The sequence below is a fragment of the Atta colombica genome, unplaced genomic scaffold, assembly GCF_001594045.1.
Source record: "Atta colombica isolate Treedump-2 unplaced genomic scaffold, Acol1.0 scaffold65, whole genome shotgun sequence".
Classification (NCBI taxonomy): domain Eukaryota; kingdom Metazoa; phylum Arthropoda; class Insecta; order Hymenoptera; family Formicidae; genus Atta; species Atta colombica.
Window position 1 is genome coordinate 874627 of NW_017259556.1, and position 25764 is coordinate 900390.

General features: G+C 30.6%; 1 protein-coding gene across 8 annotated transcripts in view; it reads left to right on the top strand.

Moving 5' to 3' along the window:
• The window catches only part of LOC108692208 (potassium voltage-gated channel subfamily H member 6), a 219153-nt gene that overhangs the window by 168081 nt on the left and 25308 nt on the right, over positions 1-25764 (top strand). For all 8 annotated transcript variants that reach the window (XM_018200375.1, XM_018200373.1, XM_018200374.1 and 5 more), the window contains 2 exons: positions 17876-18119; positions 21664-21845. In XM_018200375.1, the coding sequence (XP_018055864.1) occupies positions 17876-18119; positions 21664-21845 (426 nt within the window). The remainder of the gene's footprint in view (positions 1-17875; positions 18120-21663; positions 21846-25764) is intronic.

A 25764-nucleotide genomic window follows, 5' to 3' on the forward strand; every position in this document is an offset into this window, starting at 1 on the left:
TGTGTGCGCGTGTGCATGTGCGTGTGTGTGCGTGCGTGCGTGCGTTTGTGCGTGCGTGCGTGCGTGCGTGCGTGCATGTGGCCTTTGTCAGAAATATAAAGTATTCTTCATTTATTTCATTTTCTTGGAAAAAAACAGTAATAAAAGTCAAAATAAAACTAACAAAATATTAAAATTTTTATAAAAATTAATTTTATTTTTTAATAAAAATGTTTTTTAATTTATTTCCATTAGATATAGAATGTCAATCTATGAGAGTGCTTCATATTCATGACCAAGATTGTATTTTAGACTATATTTATAATAAATTTGAATTTGATTGAATGCGCTCTGTGCGCACTAGTGCACATTAAAGTTGTAATACACAAATGCACGTAAAAATATGTATTCAATATAAATATAAAAACAAATTAAATCATAAAATCTTCATTTCATTATGCTTTCAAGTAAAATTTGTATTTTATAATTCGAAATATTTGTATTTTACTTTTATATAGATTAAATCAATGTACGGCTTTTAATTTTATTTCAACCGAATTCGCTATTAGAAATATAAAATAGAGATATAAAAAGAATATTTCAAATTCATTACAGTTATGATCTCAATGTACGCAAATTGAAATTCATTATAATGCACTCCGATCAAGGTTTTAATAATTAAAATTTAGCTAACGCATTAGGATAAGATCTTATTAATTATAGCATAGTTAGGTGCATCCATATAAAATATTATATAAATCCGGTAGAAATTTCTACATTTGTTACATTAAGCAAGTATTGGACATTTATATTAAGACGATTCTAAATTAAAGACTGATTTAATAGATTCGCTGTTTTATCAACTTATACACACAAATGATTTACAACACACATGTGTACAGTTTATGAAACTCAGCAAATCATTATATGCATTAATGTCGTACACACACATGACAACAAAATTTTTATGCACTCTTCTCTCTTTTACTAAAGCTCTTAAACTCATTTCTAAAACCATAATATTATTCTTTCATATAATCCCTGCCAGGGATTATTATCTAGTCCGTACAAAATTTGTTTATGTCATATGAAAAAGTATAAAACTTTTAAATCATAAGTCAAAAGTATGAGCCAATGTAAGCTGACACTAGATAATAATGTATGAAATTTATACGTATTATTAACAATAATTGACAATTATAGCCGTTTTGGCCACAATTTAGGTCATCTTCAGTAATAATGAAATACTAACAAAGAATATTGAACGTTACATTATTGGGAGTACAAATTAGTTCGGTCCGTTTCGCTAAAGATGGCTTTAATTGTTGTGAATGGTTCATAGTGACAGCTGATTTTGGCGATTTCAGAGAGATTAAACATCTGCTAATAATATTCAGTTTATATCGCTTTGAGTTTCATCACAAAAATCTTGATTTTTAATGTGTTTGAAATGTCAAATTTTGTGTTAACCAAGCAGCATTTGGGAGGTTTTGATTTTCTACTTTAATTGGAAGAAAAGTGCGGCTGAAGCCCATCGAATGCTTGTCGAAGTTTATGGTGACACTGCTCCAACTGATAAATCATGTCAGGGAATGATTTCGACGTTTCAAGGATGGAGATTTCAGCGTTGAAGACAATTCTCGCTCTGGATAGCCAAAAAAATTCGAAGACAAAGAATTAGAGACATTACTCGAAGAAGATCAGAGTCAAACGTAAGAGGAGCTTGAGGAGCAGAATCATTGAGGGTAACTCAACAAGCCGTTTCTGTACGATTGAGAGTCATAGGAATGATTCAAAAACAAGGAAATTGGAGGCCTTATGAAACCGAGAGACGTTGAAAGGCGATTTTTCACTTGCGAACAGTTCATTCAAAGACAACAGAGGTTTTTTGCATCGAATTGTGACTGAAGAGAGAAGTGGATATTCTACGACAATCCCAAGAAGAAAAAATACTACGCTAAGCCCGGTCAATCGTTGCCATCGACCTCAACATCAACCACGGCCGAACATTCATGGTTCGAAGATCATGCTCTGTATTTGATGGAACCAAAAGGGTCTTGTTTACTATGAGCTGCTGAAATCTGGCGATTCCATTACGGGCGATCGGCTACAATTGATTGGTTTGAGCCGTGCATTGCGAGAAAAACGGCCGGAATACAAGCAAAGACATGATAAAGTTATTCTTCTTCATGACAACGCTCGGCCTCATGTCGCTAAAGTCGTAAAAAAATATTTGGAAACGCTCAAATGTTTTACCGCCGTATTCTCCGGACATTGCTCCTTCTGATTACTGATTGTTCCGAAGGATGCAAGTCACCGATTCACTTCTTTCGCAGAAATCGAAAATTGGCTCCAAAATTGAATCGCCTCCAAAGACGACATTTTTTCGAGATGGAATTCGAAAATTGCCTGAGGGATGGGAAAAAGTAGTAGGCAGCGATGGACATTACTTTAATTGATCTATTCATTCATTTTGTTTTGAAATAAATGCACAAAAAACGGACTGAATTAATTTATACTCCCAATAAATTGTGATATAATATGTGTATAATAATATATATGTGTATAATAATATAATATATTTTTGTTTTTCGTATGAAATTGTGCAGTTCGGATTGTATTATTAATTTTAATTCTGAAAAAGAATTTTTAAATCTGTAAAAGTAATACATACGAAATTTAAGATTAATGTAAAAGTTATTGCATTCAATCGATAAAAACAAATGACTTTAAGATTCCCTTAAAAGAACGCTGAAGTGACCAAATTATCGACATTACAGCTGTATGAAAATCTCCGAATTGACTAAACGGAATCAAAAATTCTTTTACAAGATTAAAATAAATGCAAAATTAGGAGATGATAAAGCAGACTTTATATTAAAATAGAAAAAACAGTTAAAAACTTACATAACTTTTTTGAATTTTATTATGAAGTCTATTGTATTACTTTCTAATTTTCTATTTTAATTCTGTGAAAGGATTTTTTATTCAATTCGGAGATTTTCATACAACTGTAATATCGATAATTTAGTCACTCTAGCATCCTCTTAATAAGATCTCAAAGTCATTTGTTTTACCGATTAAATGCAATAATTTTTGTATAATAATTACTTTTGGTAAAACTGCATATCACCGATAATCTCACTGATTTCAATGATCTTGACATATGTTATCAAGGACATGACCCTAAGTGACTTCCAAAGATTTTAACCATCGCTCATTAGTTAAAAAGTTATTAACAAAAAAGTTTGAAAAATATAATATCTCTTTTCTATTATATGAAACAAAAATGAATAAATATTAAAAACAAACAAGATGCATTGATGATCCTTGATTTTGATATATATTGTCATAGCTCTGAGTGATTTTCGGAAGGTTTTAGCTCGCGCTCCTTATTTGTTAAAAAATTATTAACAAAATAAATTTTATAAAAAGAACACAAAATTTATCCCATCCTTCCTGCTTATAGGAATTAATGATTTCCACCACTCCCCTCCCCCGTCCTCTCTCCTGTCTAGAAACATGCAACTTTTCACGCGAACTAAGGTCTACCTCACAATTAGATAAGGATTAGATCTGAATTAAATCGGCGTGAGGATGCAAGAGAAGGGACAGAGCCTTTTTCCCGCCCACGTGTTCTTCCATTCTTTGCTTCTGGAGCAAAACAAGATTAACAATTGTTCTATTCCAAATAATTTCATGTAGAAAGAGGGACTCCTCCTCTCTCTGAATTCCCAGCTCGAATCCTGACTTAACCCAATCCTTACTTGATTATGAGATGGATCTCAGTTCGTGTCGGAAGTCGTGCGTTCCTTGGCAAGGGGGAAGAGAAATGAAATTCGCTTCGCGTGGAAAGTCGGACACCTCTTGACAGGCGGAGGTGAGATGAACTCGCTTTGTGTGAAAAGTTGCCCCTTCGCAGGAGAGAGGTGGGATGAGCTTCGTTTCCCGTGTGCTCATAAGCAGAGGGGGAGGAGGGATGGATCTTACTTTGCGTGAAGAGTTAAATATTATTAATTAGGGAAAGGATAGAATATTACTTAATATTATATGTATAGCAGAAATGCAATGTTATTTTTCAAATTTTTTTGTTAACTTTTTAACGAATAACGAGCAATGGCTAAAATTTGTCAGAGATGACTTAGAGTCATGACTTTGATATCATATGTCAAGATGATTAAAATCGGTGATACAGTTTTATCTCACCTTTTTCTTTTTTACAGATTTATAAATTGTTTAAATTTAGATATTACTTCTTTATCCAATATGACGTCAGATTAGTGATGTTTACTTGATATAAAAGTTTTGTTTCTGTATCTTACAATCTGTACTTTAGGTAGTTGTATCGTAAAATGATTTTTCTTAAGATTTGTTTGAAGCTTTTACTATTTCAAGATAAGCTTTTACTATTTCAAGATATTCTCTATACATACATTTCATTTTGTGGGGGAGGGGGAGAGGTAACCAAGCATGTTCAAAAGATAAATCGAAGTTAATATTTTTAACATGTGCAAGGAATTCCCTTGAGAAGCGATAATACATTTTCAATTATAGCAAAAATAATATTTAAAAATTCACTCAAAAATTAAAGGATTATATATAGATAAATATAATACGAATCTCCTAAACCGAAGAAATGGAGAATAATCAGACAAATAATAATTATAAAAAATCGTAGAAAGATACTTTATTACTTCACTAATATCCATTTCGCATATCAACTCATTCATAAATACTGATGCATAGAGAGGAAAAATTACAGTTAAAAAATTATTTATAGTGATTTATAGCAATTTTTAAATAGTAATTTTTTTTCTCCACTGAACGGCGTCCTCATGCACTGGCGCTTCGAGCGATTGCCCTTTCCTACCCGGCCCCCAGGCCGCCTCTGTGCGATATAATCACCTTAAGAAATTGTGGTCCACAAATAATTTACACGAGTAAACAACGTTTTTAGAATTAGACATTTAATTAAAACGCTTTTATTCTACAAAAATATATGTATATGTGTGCATGAGATATTGATATAATATACCATAAAGATATGTCATGTCACATTTTATCGATAGAACAGCGATTTCGTCGGAACTCTCTTTCGGACTTTCTTTAGTTTAGGATCCCCTTTCTTCTATCTAGTAACTGAGAAATAAAGAAAAAAATACTTAAATTCTCAATGAAAATGTAACGCTTTATCTACACACAATTTTATTTTACACACTTACTTTTATTGTACACAAAAGATGTGCAAAATTTGAACTCATTTACTGAACAAAAACAGGACAATAAATAAATTGTACATTTTAATTAATAACAATCTATTAATACTAAATAATAATTACCACAGTAAACAGTATCTACGCAAATTATACATATTTTTATTATAGAAAAACTTCAATCATTGAATAAAACTCTATTAGGTTCTTGTCTATTTTCCTACTTCTTGTTAGAATTGTTACAACTAAGTAACAATGAGAATATTAATCAGTAATTGAATAGATGTCTAAGAAAACTGTATACATTTCTACTAGGGAAATGCATATAGAATGACTTTTCTCAATTAACGATGAGAAGATTGCGGTAATGATTAACAATTGTTAATCATTATAAAAATTGCAAGTAGATTACGATTGTTTATAAATTAAATCTCATGCTTCTGTTCATAAAACCGCACACATTGATTCGATTTATAGTCCAGATATATGAAAATACATTCTCGATGCTTGCTTGATTATTTTCAATGTTTACATTTTACAATCGCTTTGAGGAAAGAACTACAATGTATTAAAATTAGAAAAAATTGCTAATGTTACTAAAAATACAAACTTAAATTATATGAAAAATGTTTATCAAAAATAATAAAATCAAGAAATTAATTTAAATTTAATTATAATTTAATTATAATCTAAGTAATAAAGTAAAAGGATTTTTGTCAAGTGAGCAACTTATATTCTTTTTACTAATTTTGATAGTTTCGCATTAAAGTATATCTTTTATTTGTCAGTAAAAGTAAGCATCAGTCACTTTTATAAATAATTAAAATCTTTTCGTAAAATTTCTAATCTCTCAAATCAAATTTATTACAAAGGAAAGTATTAAAATTTTTAATTAGGAAGATTTATGATGAGAATGCAATGTACGATCATAATTCTGAATAATGAAAACAATATATCATACATACATAATTATATCATACATAATAATAATGAGAGGTTTTGTATTGTTTATTACGCTAATTACACTAATTTTACGAGAAATGAATCCGGCAGATTAGTGAATTAACAAGTGGATTAATAACATAATGGGAAGTGAAATAAAATGTTAATATCGCTTTGAGGAAATAACTACAATGTACTGTAAAATTAGAAAAAATTGCTAATGTTACTAAAAATTAATACAAACTTAAATTATATGAAAAATATTTATCAAGAATAATAATTTATCAAGAAATTAATTTAAATTTAATTATAATTTAATTATAATCTAAGTAATAAAGTAAAAAGATTTTTGTCGAGTGAGCAACTTATATTCTTTTTACTAATTTTGTTCCATTATCGCCATGCAAGTGATTTTAATTACGATATCGATTGCAAATATTTATTAAAAATGATACGACTTTTTTGTCCTTCGTCGTTATAGCATCGCGTGTTTTTAATACTGTACAACAAGGCAGTACATGCTTCTTTTTAGCCGTATCGCCGTGTGGTTAAAATGGTTCATCGGACATGCTCATAAAATGTCAGTCGCCATCACTTAACACGACCTTTCCGAGTGCACTTAGCACACGGTCGATGGATATTAAATCAATGCCATATAATCACACAAAACGAATTGAAGTGGAAGTTTTACTCCGGACCGTATTAATTTACGATGCGTAATAGAATTATTGTTGGCATATGACATAAAATCGATTGTCTTCTAATCTTGAGCATCATAATTAAGATATGTCGTTCTTCATTCTGTTTATCGTATTTATTATTTTTAATTGAGTTCCGAAATTGTAAATTGATTTAAATGCAAATTTCTTGCTACGTAAATCTCGAGGGAAGACGAATAATTATAAAGAAAGAAAATTCAAGCTAATCGTAAGCTATAGAGAATTTCAATTTATTTGGCTGAATTGGCCATGGCGAATATCGATGAATGCGCCTTGATACTTTTATTATCCCGTCCTATTTTTGATTTTTACGATCGCTTTATTGCGCCCGATTACTGGGGCAAAATCGCTGTTCGCGATCTTATATTGTATCTTCGTCACAGCTGTAATATCCAAGAGCACAAACTCGTGCAGGAATGTTCTTTCATTTTCAACATGAAGAAAGATCTTCTTTCGGATATTTCATTCAGCGACAAATATTTTATGCTATCGAATTATTTTTTTTTTAATCAAATATCTTATTCATATTATTAACAAATATTTTATATTAAAGCACAATAATTTATGTTAAAACATTGCGTTCGAATTTATTGGAAACTGGAACATGTGCAAATTGTTTTGTTGAATTCGAGATTATCAATTTTATAGATTATGATTAGTCATCCTTCTCGTAGTCAATATTTTAAATTATTGAATATCAAATCTGCTTCATTTGTACTATTTTTACTTCATTTTACGTTACCGTTGTCAATTTATGTCTAATATAAATGTGGAAGCATAATCCATTAATGAATAAATTAATTTTTGTTTATTGAAGAAGAGTGATAGCTTGTGTTTGATAGTGAAATTAATAATAATAACATTATAATAGACACGACAAGATAACAAATTAATTTTTATACATTATAAGTATTATTACACAGTTGGAAAATTTAAGTGGAACATTTCTCACGTATCCTAAACAATCCAATTAAATTTTTATGTTCATTTAACACAAGATGAATATATTAGAAAGTAACACAAATATTATGTAAAATTAACATAAAAAATATAATACCGACAATTTGTAAGTAAATTTCTAGATTAAATTTAACATTGATATTAGGTATATGAAATTAATGTATTTTATTCATTAATTTTTAAATTTATGTTTTTTTTATCTTATTTGTTACTTATAAATTAAAATTATACAATAAAAAACATTTTGTATTTACGTTAACACAAATCCTTAAAATTTTTGTGTTGAATTTTTAACATATCCGAATTTTAATTTAACATAATATGATTGTGTTATTTGAATATTTTGTGTTACATTAAAATTTAATATTTCTCAGTGTTAAAATAACACAATTTATAGGTAAGTAAACAAATAACATAAAAATAATGTAATTTTAAAATATAAATTCTAAGAAATGAATAAAATATGTGTTCATTTATTGTTATAAATGTTAATTTTACTGAAGAAATATATTCTATACAACTAGTTACATATTTTATATATAGGTACAAATATTTTATGTTATTTTCTCTTTGTAACAATAAATATCTGTTAAATTTGTATATACTGCATATGTTAAATATCACCGATAATCAAGGCTATAAATGTAAAAATGTAAAAATAGCATCTAATTTCAGTTAAATTTAACATTATAAATGTGCCAATTTAATATGAAATTTGTTTTTAAGTTGTTTAATTGTCAAAGTATTATGCTTCTTGTGTAATTTTATAAATAATATTTGTGTTATTCATCTTATGTTAAATTAACATAAAAATTTGGACTATGTGGCACATGTGAAATGTGTTAAATTTAACACAAAATTTTTTACTGTGTAGAATTGTGTTTAATACTAAAAAATATTTAATATTTAATATCAATTATAAAATACTGTAAATTCAATTTAACACAAAATATATTCAATAACATAATCATTATATTAAATTACATAATCATTATATTTAATTAACATTTGGGTGTAAAAATTTAACATAATTTTAACAAGGATTAAGTTTAATATAAAATGTTTTTTACTATGTAACACATTCTTGAAAACTTTAGGTGCATTTTTTCTAGTTGAATATCGTAAATTTTAATTGTATTTTTTAATATATCTGCTTTCTAAATTTTAGCTTCATTTCGGATTTTTATGATTCATTTTTAGTATCCCTTTGTATCCAAACTTTGCTTCCCGCATTTCTCAAGTCATGAAGTCGAATCGATGAATTCAGGCGGGCCAGAGGCGAATGTTTTCTGAAAGCACTCTTCGACATCGTTGCGCTCGCTGGCTGAAACAGATCTCTTCGTCTCGAGCGCTTAGTTTTGCCGCGTGTACGCGAGCATGCGGAATCGTGGTGAGAACGCGGAGAGTCGGCCGAAATTAGATCACTTCGCGAAGTCCGCTGGAATTCGTTCAGCGTCCCCGAAAGTCACTTGACTGGAACGAGCATATTTTCCTGCACAACACACAAAATATAATAGCAGCGACAATTGCCATTATTACTACGTAATTTTATTTTTCTAAGGGAAACGAAATGATTGTTCAGTTGAGGAATAGTGTCGAGGAGGATTTCATGATATTTCTCAAAAATATCCTTTTTAATTGAATTTGACTAAAGCCGGACTTTTCCTCGATTTTAAAGATTTCAATTGAAAAGTAAAATATTTTATATCGTGTGAGAGAATTCAATACAGTCGTAATCTCTTGTGAGATTTGTTGGAAATTAATGGACTGGAATTCGAAAACTCGAAGGTTCCTTCTAATTGTAAGTCTATTTTGATGAACATCACCGTTACTTAAAACACTTTAAATCGATCCTTCTGCGAGAGCTAACACTCAAAATGTGATTAGAGGAAGCTTTATGAAATTTGCTGAAATTTACTTGACGTTCCCAAAGATGCCTAAGGCTATCCGATTGGAATCAGTAGTCAACATTCAAAATTTTTGTTTTAACACTATACAATCGCACTACATTATCGTCGATACTTCGAAATATCGAAAAACTCTTACCCCAGGAAATTTTTCAGGATTACATAAAAATCGATTACAAAAAAATTGAAAACGGTTTAAACTCTCCTGCCATATTGAATTGATTAATTTAAGTTCAAAGCAATCTTTCAATTCCACATAAAATCACATAAATTGAGCAAATCTTATTGCTTGCTAGAGACATTTGGAAATTAGAAGTAATAATGTAAATTGAGCATAAAAGTGCTACTCAAACAATAGTTCTATTGAATAATTTAATAAAAATGTTCATGACCGAGGTAGTGAGTTAGTGTTAAATTTTTAAATAATTTTTAAATTTTTAAATAAGAAGATATCTTTTTAAACATATACGTTCAATGCTTCTTCAGTTCTACTATACCTCGAAAGCTTCGACTTAAATACTATTTCGATCGAGAGTGAGACCTTTTATATGCAAGAATCATGGAAACAACAAATACACAGACTAATCGATTGAACTTCCCATAAAGACGACATAAAACTTCCTCTTTGTTCATGAAGATGTTTACGAAGCTTTCCAGTGTTCGACAGATGTTGTTTAAACAGAAAATATGATCGTACTTTACATTTAGCATAAAGATTTTTATACTCGATTTAACATAGAATTTTTCAAGTTAATATTTATAAGAATATGTAAAGTCGACTTTTTAAAGTCGAACATATGTTAAATCCGATCCGATACAATAAATAATAAATTTCTTTCTAAATCTTTCATTTTATGAAAGATTACTAAGTAAACAATCATTGAATCGAGAACAGAGAGAAACTGATGGGAGTTTGTGGTGCGTCCCACATATTTTCTTTTTCGAGATATCAGACGTGTAAAGAATTCTTTGAAGGTGACATTTACTTTGCCTCTAGTGTTTGCTGTCAACTGCAAGTACTTTACAACTTTGGAAATTTCAATCAACTACGGAAGTTCCTAATATAAATATCATAATATGAATTTTATTCCTCGCATCGGACACTTCGAAGAGACACTTGGAAATCGTTTAGCGAGAAAGTTCGAAAAAACGCAATAGTGAAACAGATGTTTTTCGCAACATTGTTTATTTTCATCCTTGTACGCATACTAAAAGTAAATTGAGATATCGGCAGCAGTGGTAGCGTCCGAACGAGGTCCGCCACGATTGAGAATGACACTGGAATTCTTCATGAGAGTATCTGGAACCATGATGCGCTCATATTTTTTAAAGGGAAAGAAGCAGAAGTTTGGCTCGACTTTGTCGACGGTAATCGATATTTGTATTATAATATTATTTAATATTTTATTTTAATAGAATTGTGGGAAATGTATAATTACCTTTTACATGAATTTATTAATAATTATTCCTTTTGCGTCTATAGGCACCTTTAGACGTTCCATTGTTGTTGAGAGGGTACTGCTGTCGCCTAAAGGCGGTAAATTACATTGTTAAAATAGTACTGTAGAGATCTAAAAGTGTTTAATTGACGTTAAGATAAAAAAATGTGATGTAGGATTATTGTATAGATCCGTATGAAATACAACATCCAGTAAAGTATTATTAAAGTTATTATTTCCTTAAAGTTAAATTTTAACATTAAATGTTTTTACAAAAATTATTATTATTGAAACTGTATTAATTATTACTTTTATAATAAATACTTATATTTGAACTTAAATAAAAACATGAATTCATTAAAAATTTTTCTTTAATGTAATATAATTTTGTGTTTCCAAAATGAGTGCGATATGTGTCAAAGAAGTTCCGCCATCTATAGCATCAGTCACGGCTATATGTCTACTGTCTACTGCGTTTTGCTCTAAATTTTGTTGCAGCGAAAAAATTATTGTCAAATTATATAAGATCATAAATGTATTTCAGTTCAATCTTGTGCATTTCTAGTTGTCTAATTAAAATTTATTATTACTTGCTTTACCAAAATTTAATTACATTGATTTACAAGATTTTTGTTTCTCCATAAAGTAAAGCGGAACTATTCTGTCAGTGTCAACTTTAAAATAATACGAAGATTTACAATAACAAACAATATCTCTTTGTAGTGACATGTTTATAATTATATTATACATGATTGCTCTTTGAAAGCAAAAACACAATCTTTAAATAATCAACATGTTCTGTTCAAAAACATAATCGCAAGAAAAGGATGAAAGTGCTCCTCTCTACCTGAACGTGATTCTTATGTTATATTTAGCTGTTGAAAAAAAATATAAAGTTAAAATAAATCATAAAAGTTAGGACATTTTGTTCTCGATCGTTAATATCACTAGAAGTGAAAATTTTATTTTACTCTTTTATTTATATTAAGTGTAGTAAAAAGAAATCCATTATTTTTCCATTCAATTTCATGCAAAAATAATGTATTTCTTTTTACTACACCTAATATTACTAGTATCGTTATAGTATATAGTTTTCCGTCGTTTTTATATATTACAAGAAGTGAAAATTATACAGTTCCATAGTTTTTTTTTAAATTATAACGGAAAGAATCAATATATGGATTTTAAATGAAGATTTCAAGAGAGTAAATTCTTTAATTTTAATTATTGACTGAAGTATATTATGGACAACATCATTTTTATTACAACTGGCGTGACTCTATTAATTTTTATCATTGTGACATTTATTACATCACTTATTATGTTATAACTTATGATTCGATAAATCTAAATGTGACTGATGATCGACTGTGTAAGTCGAAACTAGTTTCGCGTTTCTTTAATATTAACTGAACACATTAAATTCATTTTATATTATTTAACATCCAGTATAGTCGTCTTTGGCCGTATTTTAATTTAAATTTAAATTGAGTCTTTATACAGTAATACTTATTTTGAGGCTTTCACGAGTATTTTCTTCAGAGAGCCAAAGGGTTTGCGGATTATTACCGTGTTGTAATCCGTTGCTAAGCCAATATACTTTATATCAGTTCCTCACCCTGATGAAGTGAAGAACGGTAAGATTCATGAAATGTTGACATTAACAATGGATATATACGGCAAACCCCTTGGTACCTCTATTAAAATAAATTATTTTGAGAAATCAAGAACTTTATTTTTCAAAACATTCTACGAAATTAAATAATTTACAACTTTTTTCTTTTACTTTACGGAGCAATAGGTCTATAAGAATCAAATGTTGAAAAATAGAAACTCTATAAATCTTTGTGTAACCTTTGATATTATATATGGTCAATAAATTTATTATTTTTATAAATTACTTAAAATTGTATATAAACAATAAAAGAGATTATATTATTACATTTATTCGCGTATATTATAAACAAATATTTACATTTCTTGTAGTTATATATTTGTTATGAATTTGCGTTAATACAAAAAAAATACAATTTTCTAAAAATTGAAGATAAAAGACTGATAAAATTTCTTGACTGATAAAATAAAAACGTATTCTTTTTCAATGTAAAAAGCCCTACAAAATATAACTATTATTTGAGAAACAAATATTGATAAAAATTCGTTATTTAATGTTTTTATTCGTCAATATTGTGATTATTTAAATTAATAAAAAAGTTCTTAATACGAATCTGTATATTTAATCATTATTGTTTAAATATTACAGTGAAATCGAATTAGTATTTCAACGACGCAATTCGTGTTTTACCGAGTTTACTTTCGCAATATCTATATACTTTTTTCTCTCACATATCATCTTAATCTATTGTTTATTCACGTTTATTCAGGACTATCAAGTGATGAACATGCTCGTCCAATTTGCAATAGAATGGTGCATACGTTTCGCTTGGTATCGATCATAATATTGCGGTGCAAATTCAACAGACGCATTTATCCCCGGGCTGACCCGTTATGCATTACGAGGCCGTATATTTCAAGAACGCTAAGGGACAGGAACTTTGACAGGAACTTTCTTCCCGTTAAACGGATTATAACTCCGCACTGTCGCCGATGTGATTCATTTTCAAGATAGCATGTCAAAACGCGTTCACGCGTTCGTGACAAAAATACACGTTCAATGCGTGGAATGTCCATATTGCAAATGTCATTGTCTCGCGACGCTTGATCAAATTAATTCAGGATAAATTCCACCTAATTTTAGATGATGACTTATAGTATTTATGAAACGCTATCATATTCAAGAAACGCTTCAATATAAAATTTTAATATCAACCACGGAAGATTAAGTTTTGTCAATTATCTTCTCTAAATACTGGAATAAGTTCCAAATACAATGTTAAATAAGTAATTTATCAAATGGCGAAAAAATAAAGAAAAGAATCTTTTAGCATAATAATTGCAATTTATTACTCGGTGAACCTATTAATTTATGAGCATAATCAATAACTATAGTTTTATTTTCATTCATTTCGCTAAAAAATGATTTTGAATGCGACGCTTAAATTTCCTGTTTTACTAGTACGACACTATATTTATTACACGAGATCGTTATTTACATAACTCAAAGATTTTCCGAGCTTTATGCACGGAGATTCTAAAAGTTACTTTAAAAGCGTTCTTATCGCTATAGAAGTTACAAATATTTTACTTGTACACGTCGAGTACATATTTACGCAAGAAATGAGTCTGCCATGTGTCTGCAAATATTAATCCAATCGTAGAGAAGTCGGGCATAAAGGAATCGCGAATTGCCTATCGTAAAGTGAATTAACTGTTATATGACTTTCAGTAGAAGTACTCTGAAATTTGTCGGAGATGCGCTCGTTTTTTTTGTCCCCACGATTATTTTGCCATCGCACAAAATTTTAAAGACTTCTCTTCGATTTCGCATCAAAAGTCTTTGCGAATCCCTCTTACAACGCAACAATTGTGACGTGATACCAGATAAAGAATATCAATTTTGTGTCATTACGCTTGTAATATTTTTCACGCTTCTTATTTCTTGGCTATTTTTCCTGATTCGTTGAACGTAATTGATAGATTATGATCACGTAATGCGATAGTTACTCAATAATTCCAGATCATGGCGCGTAACTAGCTAATGCTAGTTCCATCTCATTCTCTTTCGTATATTCGAGTACTTCATCTCCATTACATCCAAATGAAGCATCTTAAATTGAGGGGGAATTTCACACAAACATCCTCATTCATATCATATCAATAAATTAATAGATTCACCGAGTAATAAATTGCAATTATTATGCTAAAAGATTCTTTTCTTTATTTTTTCACCATTTGATAAATTACTTATTTAACATTGTATTTGGAACTTATTCCAGTATTTAGAGAAGATAATTGACAAAACTTAATCTTCCGTGGTTGATGTTAAAATCTATAACGCAGTTATTGAAGCTATCTGTAACACTCATTTAATTTATACTATTTAAAAGATATTAATTAATTTGAAAGACCAATTAAACTCGTATTTAAACAATGAATACTAAATATATTTTAATAAGAATAATTTAAATTTTTGCAAATGTAACAGAAAATTGAATTGTTTGACATGTTTGACAAAAAATTTATAACTAAATGAATCTAGTATATTCATTGTCAACTGCGGAGAATTAAAGAAAGAATAATACAAAGATAAACAAGGAAAAATTAATTTTGAAGAGAAAATGGGTGCTATTTTGATGCATTTATTAAACTAGATGGCATGTGTTTTCAGAATTCGTTTTACCAGAAAAAGATCCCTTGTAGTTTATAAAGGACGGTACAAAGTATTGCAATAGCTTCAGGTCATGGAATGAGGTCGTTCTCGCGATCCTTCTCACCTAACATCGGGCGCATGAATAAAACATGACCTACCTGAATTTACATTCTCGCGGCTGTCTCTGACGAGCCAACCGAGTTTCTACTTCGCCCTTCCCTAACCCACTCGAGTACACTTTCTACCAGATAGAAGCTGATAATAAAAAATCAATAAAGAAAAAACTAGCGAACTATCCTGAATTTTTTTTTTTAAATATTTGTAGCGGAATGGATTTACTTTTTATTGAATGTTGAACGTCTAATAAATTGAATTGGAGAGAGATCAAAATGTATAAAGTATAATCGCGTTATTCCAAGATCAAAATTCGATGACAATTGCGTAAGTTTAATAAAAATGTCGAATTTTTTAATCTAGGAAAATATATGCTAAATTTTTTAAAAAAGAATATGCAGCAACATATTATTATTAAGAAGGGTAGGAAAAGTAAATAATAAGTAAAAACTAATAAAGATTTATAATAAAACTAATAAAGAAGATCAAATAAAAATTGAACGCAGAAATTGGTAAAATAGTAAAATTTAAAGTAGACTAAATTACAGCAATTCGAAACTTTATTCGAATATACGAAAGTATAGAATAAAGTGTTAGTAAATATTGATCCAATAAGATTCTTTTGAATAAATATTGTAATTAATAAATACTCATCATCAGCATAAGATACCAGTAACGTGATGGTAAATAATGATATCCCCATCAGCAATATCCTATTTTCCATTTTTATCTTATCGGTCGCTTATCCGTCGGGGGGTTGATAATAATAATAAATCAACGAGCATAGAGGGATGAAGAAAGAGGGAGTAAACTACGACTTTGCCCAGGATAGGATCGTCAGTTCGTGTTACGAGCCTCTCAAGTCCGGATTACCGAACTCCGGAATTAATTCTTGTTAGATTAGACTGAAAAGGGAAGACTCTCAGCGGCTCAGTTTTATACCTCCGATCTTTCACGGACCAAAATATGCTGGTTAAGGGTGTGACAGCGGTGCTACCTTAACCCGCATATCGCTTCTCGGATACCTAGCCAGCCAACCTCGAGCCAATCGAACACCTCCCTTCGTCGAGCCGCATTGCATCAGTGTTAAACTGGCGCTCCGACGGTATTCTTCCGGTTCTTCCACATTCTCGCGCGCCATAAACAAGCGTCCCCGATTCCAAGCGCCGCGGGATCGATAATTCAAAATATTGCTCGTGTTTCCGATCCATTTCATTGTGCCCGAAGTTACGGATTCAAAAATTTTTATTCGATGATCGATAGTGATTCTTGTAGGTAGATTGACATTTCTAGCATTTCTTCCGATGCTGTGTGTTCGCGCAGAATATTATGTGCAAATCGCGATTTTCACGATTTATATTGGAACTCGGCAACGATTATTCGGTATGATGACGGAGACAAATATGAAGCTTTGAAAGAATTGCGGATTATCACAGTGAATTAAGTGAATAAGCTCTTGCTCGAGCACGAAGCCAGGTGTTTAAAGCTCACTCGTCTGGCATTTGTGATGATAATCTCTTGTGAATACTCAAACATCAGCGAATTGCTCGGAAGACAATAGGGAGTAACAACTCGATCGGGAAGAGTTTCACCAGCTTTAGTGGATGCTCTCGGAAATGTGGAACAGAGTAATTCGAAAGATCTACTTTCATCCACCAGCTGGATCGGGTTGACGAAATGGATGTACGGGAAATTTTGGCGTAACTTATCCCCCTTGGGCACATCTCCTATCATCAATTTATTATGTCTTCATCAATTCTCGGTCAACCGCGCGCGGTTAAATGGCAGAGAATTTATAATAAATAATTTGAAATGCTTCTGTACTAGACGTGTCAGCAAACAATCGCTTCCGTACTCTTCTTCAGTGTATCTTGTAAGAGATGTGAAAGGCCGCTCATGTAGCATCACGTTTCACGTGCGGCGCTCTATAAGTGTATTTTATTCGCAATGCAATTTAGCACGAACAATATTGAGCTGATAGCAACGTTACACTACGTATGTCAGCGATAATGTTACTGGAACGTTCGTCGTGAGGTACATAAACGACATACTGATGGAAAATTTTCTGTTATCTCTCTGAAACGTGACACAAAATACTTTATCGAACCTGTTAAATTTATATCGTATAATACGATGGAGACTTCTTTTTCGACAGATAGTATTAGATGAGAAAAGTTCGTGGCGTTTTTCCAGATGTAACGGGAAAAACGCCACGAACTTTTTCCCATCTAATATTTTATGAAATATTTCACTCTATGTGATGATTTGGAGTGAAAAAATGTGAAAGAAATGATGTGATCTTATCTCAAAATTTTAATATTGCCTGTCGCAGGTGCTGTCCCTCGGAGCAGACATTCTCCCGGCGTACAAATTACAATCTCCCAGAATCCATAAGTGGACCATATTACACTACTCGCCGTTCAAGGCAGTCTGGGATTGGATTATATTACTACTCGTGATGTACACCGCCATATTTACGCCGTATGTCGCCGCCTTTGTTCTATCGGATCCGGATTACAATACCAGAAAGAACAAAAAGTACAGTGATGACCCCATCGTTATTATAGACTTTATAGGTGAGTCATTATATCAAAATTGATTATTTTATTTTTAGTCTAAAATTTTGCGATTAATAATACTCCAAAATAATTTAAGAATATTAATCAGGACGTTGGTTATTATTACAAGTGCAATTATCACAGTAGTAACCATAAAATATCTTTTGTCGGTCAATTTGATAGTGAGATGGTTTAATAATTGCCATATCTCTCTCTCTCTCTCTCTCTCTCTCTCTCTCTCTCTCCCTCTCTCTCTCTCAACATTTCGAGACTTGAATGAAATTATTATAGAAGTAATTAAAGTATAAAAATGTTGAGACTATTGCAAATTATGATAACAGTGATAACAATTAGCTTTAATGTCGATTAATTTTATTAGTGATATAGTTTAATAATTGCCATAGCTTTTCGGGACTAGAGATAGATTTTATATTTAAAATAAGGACATGTCTATTACAAATGCAATTATGATAGTAGCGGTAATAATTTTTATTTTTTAATAGTGAGAGATCGTTTATTTTAGATGACTCAGCTTAACTTTTTAAAACTAGAGTGAAATTTTATAATAGAAATAGGTAAAATAAAGACGTTAAGAGATTATTACAAGAGATTATTACATTTGCAATTATAATATAATAGTAATAGTGATAATACACTGGAATCTCATAATAGAGAATCTCGAAATAGTGCGAAAAATCCTTTCCGTGCTATGAGTAACATGAGTGAGGAGTAGTAATATCCACTAAAGTCTTAAATTTTATTGTTTTAAAGTGAAAGGGCGACCTCGTTATAGCGTTTAGATTCTGCGCGCTATTACGAGGTTTCATAATTTTTATTTTCGGTTAATTTAATAATAAGATGACTTAATAATTGCCTTAAATTCAACTTTTCAGTGAGTGAAATTAGAATTTCACTAGAACGAAATTCTATTAATTGAAATAAGCAAAATATTATACATAATTATATATAATAAAACATTATACAAAAGCTATTTAAGAGATAAAACTGACTTTTAGAATATTGTTATAATTGTTATATTGTTAATAAGTTTTGAATTTGATATTGATGATCGAGTAGCACTGTATGATGTTTCATACAATGTAGGATAACACGTGTCATAACTGTGATAGAACGGAAAAAGAGATAATAGTACGAGAATAGAACAAATGGAGAAGAAATCGGAGAAATGTTCAAATGAACAGTTCTGAAGATATTATCTGATATTATTTCGCTTCAAAGATCGGCTTTTATTGAAACTTTGAAAAATGTAACACTCGATATCACCGAAATATAGAAATAAAATAAAGATTAATGACGGTTTCCTTTGATGAAAGTGAGATATATGATAGATTATATGACAGTAATCTATATATTACAGTAATCGTATATTATGGGAATAAGGTTCCGCCCATTAAAGAAATATCGTTAGTAGCACTGCTTGTGTGTTTGATAAAACGACAATACATGTATTTGAAAGATATGTATTCAAGATTTTGAGCTCAGTAGTTGGCATTCGTTCGAAGCGATTTGTTTGAACCAAGCTTTAAAACGAAAAAGGCCGGAATGGGACAATAGGCACGATAAGCTGATTCTGCTATATGATAACGCTAGGCTACACGTTGCAAAACCGGTTAAGAAATACTTGGAAGGAATGAAGTGGAAAATTCTGTCCCACCCGCCGTATTCACCGGACATTATTCCTTCAGATTTTCATTTGTTCCGATCCATGAAGTCGGCTCTTTCTGGAGAGCGATTCAATTCTTATGAAGATATGAAAAAATGGCTTAATAAATGGATCGATTTCAAAGGACCAGATTTCTTTTTTCAAAAAATCCGTTTATTATCTGAAAGATGGGAGCTAGTTGTCGCTTCCGATAGAGTATACTTTGAACGAACTCACTTTATATTGTTTTGTTTAGTAAATATTAAATAAATACAATAATACATCTTAAATACATATTTTTCATTAAAAAAGGGCGGAAACTTATTCTCATACCCAATATAAGCAAAGAATGGAAGGAACTCGTTACTTGTAAGTAACGAAGTTATCTATTCGGTAACTTTATTGGTAACTGCGTTACTTTTTTTTGATAACGGTAATAGTTTTAAAAATTACATTTTTTTGATAACAGTAACAAATTTTACAGTTATTTTATCGTTACTTTGCACATGATTAGATATGGTTCAGTTGGAACAAGCCTTTCATAACGCTTGAGACTAGAAAGCCCTTACTCATACAACACAAAAACATTACAGCAACATTGCAAAACTATTTTTACTGCAAAATTGCAACATTGTAAAATATTTTAGTAACATTGAAGCAACGTTAAAATGCTCGTTTCAGAAATATTGATACGTAATGTTGCAGCAATATTAAAACATAATATACATATATGCAACATTAGATTTTACGCACAATAGAGGATATTTGCACCAATATTGCAGAAACATTGTAATAATGCAGTAAAATTGCAGCAACCTTGTTATAATATTACATTGTTAATGCAATATTTGTTATAATATTTTGTATAAATTTAAATATAAAAAAATTAGAAATTAGAAAATAGGAGTTAAATGTAACATACAATAGATACAAATAAAATATGATTTCATAATTAATTATGTCTATATTTTATATGTCTTATATCTTATGATTGTGTCCATTGTGCGTTATATTTAATCCTTATTTCTAATTGTTTTATATCTATAAATTATATATAATTATAGACATAATTCTTATAAATTATAGACATTGAGTACGTTTACACCCTTATGTCTGTTATGTTTTCTAATTTTTAAAACTTAAAAAGAAAAAGACGAAAAGTAAGTTGGACTGGAGTTAAAAGTAATCTACATTAGTGGAAATTGGCTTTAATCGGGTTTAATACATTCGTAGTAAGAAACTATCCAGTCATTCCATTCTTTCGAAAAATATAGCTATGATTGGTCAGTCTCATAACATACAGATGTTATTAAATCCGATTAAGTGTGCTGAGAATATGATTCATTAATTCCTATTCTTCCATTATATATAGATTCTTTTATTAGGTTATAAATAAATCAATATATACAAGTCTTAACACTCAAAGCGAGCTTTCCAGCAGAGGCACAAATCGACACAAGAATCATTTTGTCTTTGTTTCTTACTGATTGTCGAATAAGAACAGAATGACTCTTGTGTCAATTATTTATGTCTCTTGCTGAAAATATTTAAAATAATACTGCAACATTGCTAAAGTAATATTGCAAAAAGAAGTCTTCGCAATGTCTCTACAACATTGTATTGCATCATTGAAATATTATAGCAATGTTGCTACAAGTTTCTATGCTGTATGGAAAAGTAACAAAGAATTACTTTCTCAAGTAACGAATGGTCGGTAATTGCAACGAGTTACTTTTAAAAAATCAATAAATAGTAACTTGTTACTTTTAAAAAGTAACGTTTCATTCCTTGTATATGAGAAATATAAATCTATATGATAGAATATATTCTATAATTATAAAAAATATTAGAAAGTTATTGATTTCTTTTGAATATATCAATTTATTTATATTTTTTTAGTTGATGTCACATTCATCGTGGACATCATCATAAATTTTCGCACGACATTCGTCAACAGCAACGATGAGGTGGTCTCCCACCCTGGTAAAATTGCCGTCCATTACCTGAAGGGTTGGTTCATCATCGACTTGGTAGCTGCCATTCCCTTCGACCTCCTACTTGTCGGCTCGGACACTGACGAGGTAAGTCTCGTCGTACGCTTTGTATTATCTTAGATTATCTTTCTACCAAGTCAAATCTGGTGTTCAAGAGATCACATTATCTCGATTATATTAAAACTATCATTTATAAATTCTTTAAAGTTATGGAAATGAAATTGTATAAAAAATTTGTACTTCATATTTTTAATCGATTACATTATGTGTATACATATCTTTAAATTCAAACAAATCAGAAACAAAGAAGATAGAATGTAAAAACGGATTCGTGAACGCCAGATTATCAGACAGAACTTTCTAGAATGTCGGTGTTAGCTGGTAAATATGATTAGGATGACATGCCGAGTCCAAGTTACGTGCCCATAGATGTGACTTTACCGAACTGGTGCTTAGTTCGTTTCTCCCATTTTTCTCGGTGTTGAATGATTTCGTTTTTCTTTTGTCGAGAGTTAGTCGAGTCGTCGTATTAATGTGCACACAATGTATGTACAGGCGGCGAGATGTTCTAAGACGGCTTCTCGCTGTCTGGAACGATTTTACACAACGTTGAACGTATGCTATACGTGCGTCATGGATCAATCATATAGCGAGGCTCGATTATCTATTTCTACGTTCAAATTTGTGTGAACAGACAGAATTATAGCTTAACTCACCGATAAGTAACTATGCCACGTTTAGTGCCAATTATGTCAATCATAAAGTTGCGTATTACGAGATGCGGCGTGCATAACTTGATATAGATGAACAATCCTTTTGTCTTGAATTGACTCGTACCTGTACGCACACGTATGCATACATTCTTCATAAATATGTAAGTAAATATAGTTTGTCGCTGTGAAAATTTCTGCTCTAATTGTCAAAGTATTAGACTATACATATCAAGTTTCGTCAGTTTTTTTCTACTTTTTTATCATTTTTTTTTTTGTTCGTTTAAGTGATTCTTTTGGATTTTGTCTTATGAGTTTCCTATGAAACTTTTCTTACAAGGTCATTATTTATCTCTGTCTCTCTTTCTCTCTCTCTCTCTCTCTCTCTCTCTCTCTCTCTCTCTCTTTTTTTTCTCTCCCCTTGATTTGTGTGAACGATACCGGTGGGTAATGAAGGTAGTCTATATAGAGAAAGAACGTGAACATAAATAACTCTTCCTGTAATTAATTTAATTTATCGCTGTAAGAGAGACCAAAATACCATTTGCATCCCCGATTGACTAGTTTCCATAACAAAGTAATTAATATAAAGTCATCCATCTCAACAATTTGTTTCAGAAGTGAAACAAATCTAGAATGCGTATGAATTTCTTACTCCTATTTTAAGCGGAACACTTAATCATAATAACGATCTGAAAAGTGAAATTAATAAATCATCCTCATAATGTGAAAAGAACAAATTTTAACCTTAGTTTAACATTTTCGTAGCTCGGCTTGGACAAGGACGAGGTTAGTTAACACATAATATACACAAGACCTCACTAACGTATCTTTTCTTTCGTTATTACTTAATAAAGATTTCAATCCACACCGTTTTCACACACGATTTCACCAAACGATTAAAATCACCACCGCAATCACGAGTTTTTTCTATTAATTCTTCTCTTTCTCTCTCTTTCTCTCTCTCTCTCTCTCTCTCTCTCTCTCTCTCTCTCTCTCTGTCACTCTACTCTCTCTTTCTCTTTTTCTCATGTACAAACCGCTTAAACACATATTACACATCTTAAATACTTTCAGCACCGTCTCTCTTGCAATATCAACCATCCCTTCTTGGCGATATCATCTCGACGATCAAGAATCTTCACGCGACTCGCCACACGTACCAAACACCTCACTCGATCACTGCAATCTTATGCCCACCTTATGCCGAGGAAGTTTGAATAAAGTTGATGGCAAATCGTTGCTCAAGTTTCCTTCAATAAATTCTTACTTTCTTCAGTTTTCAAAGATATAATAACTGTCACGCGAGAAGGCAGGATTTTCATCAACTCTATTCTCACATGTACGATATACTAAAATTACTAAAGTGCATGTTTCTTTTCTTTCTGGAATACTGTATGAAATTATAATGATTCGCTTTTTATTAATTCGCCATCGTGCAAGATTTGTAAAATTTACACCGTTTATGTATACAAAGCGCATTGCGACTTGTACGTTTGTATCATTGCGCATTCTCGCAAAATCGATAATATATTAGAATTTGGATTTTACTATAACTGATAAGTGGACGCACGTTTATGCAAATTCTCGAAATTTATATAAGATTGAATATAAAAGACTGAATTAATATTCAGTTATGTAAAAGTAAAAAACTCCGATCTCGCGTATTGGCACAAGTGCGTGTTTAGTTTTCAGTTGCAGTAAAAAATTTGAATTCTAACAATCAGGGTTGCTACAGATCTGAAACCGGAAAAATCGAGAAAAGTCAGGAAAATTGAAATTGGTCATGGAAAATCAGGAAAAAATATAAAAGAGACTGGAATTTTGAACTTTACTCACAATTCCCTTAAATTGCTCCTATTTCAAATAATTTTTATAACTGTTTAAATATTGTATCTGATATTTATTGTCAAATTCATTCAAAACTCGTACACTTTAAATCATTTAAAAAAAATAATTAAAATTTATATTTTATTCGATAATTTTATACGATCGCCCTTTTTCGTCATAATTATATTCTTTTTTTTTAATACTAATTTATTTTTTGTTGGCTTGAATTTGCCCCCAAAGTTTGATTATACTAAACTTCTTTTGTGTTTTTAATAATATAAGTTAGCTTTCTTGCAATCCTTGATTCTAAATAAAATATTAAAATTTTTATATTAAATTTTTTTATATATCTTATAATGTTAAAATTTTTACATATTTTATATTGATCATAAAAATTGTCCATTTTATTTAGAAAACCTGGAAAAATCAAGAAATTTTACAGTTCATTTTCTGTAGCAATCCTAAATTTGAAAATTTTTACTATCAATTGTTATCATCGTTGATTTATCGTATGGAATAAAAGCAATTTCATGTTATCAATATCTGATAAAAACTATAGTTTTCATTTATTCTTTTATTCTTTTATTAGACATTTTCTAGGCACCAGATATGAAACTTCGAATCACGTATATTGAGCGCACGACTACGATGAGATATGTGACGAGTATTTTATTTACATATGATGTTTTCTTGCATCCAGCTTAGCGAATTTGATTTCTAGCAAGTAAATTAACATTAAGCTTGTTTTACTCGCTCAAATATAGCAAGTCAATCTCTTTTTAAAGTTGCAAAACGAATATAATCGCTTACAATCGATCATATTTCTTAGTTTTGTCTGATCCGCTTTTGTCGGATTTACAGCCAAGCATTTGAATATCACACGACATACACGCTTTCGTTAATTAATCAATTTTAAACAATACACATATCTAAGTATTTTTTATTAATCACAATTTTATGAAATATTGACAGATTTGGAAGGGTAATTGAAAACGTTTTCACAAGTGAGAAAATAAGTCGAATCATTTTTTTTGGGGATTAAAATAAATTTCATAAAATATGAATTGATCACACACACACACGCGCGCGCGCGCGCACGCACACACGCACGCACACACATACAATCTGTTACAAACTGTACACGAGTAAATGCGTATAATCGTGAATGATAACATATATGATGAGAATACTTCGATTGGAAATATCTCATCGCGATTTCGTCAGCAACTGCGCGTATATGCTTCAGCTATTTCTTCTCTCTCGATTTTATTCCAATATTCTATTGGTCCTATCCGTTCAGTTCTCGAACTTCTTTTATATCTTATTACATCTCTGTTGCAAGATGGTGATTGTACTCAATCTAAAAAAATGAGAAGTTTTTAACCGATGGGTTTTTCCCGATAATGTGTGTGTGTGTGTGTGTGTGTGTGTGTGTGTGTGTGTGTGTGTGTGTGCGTGCGTGCGTG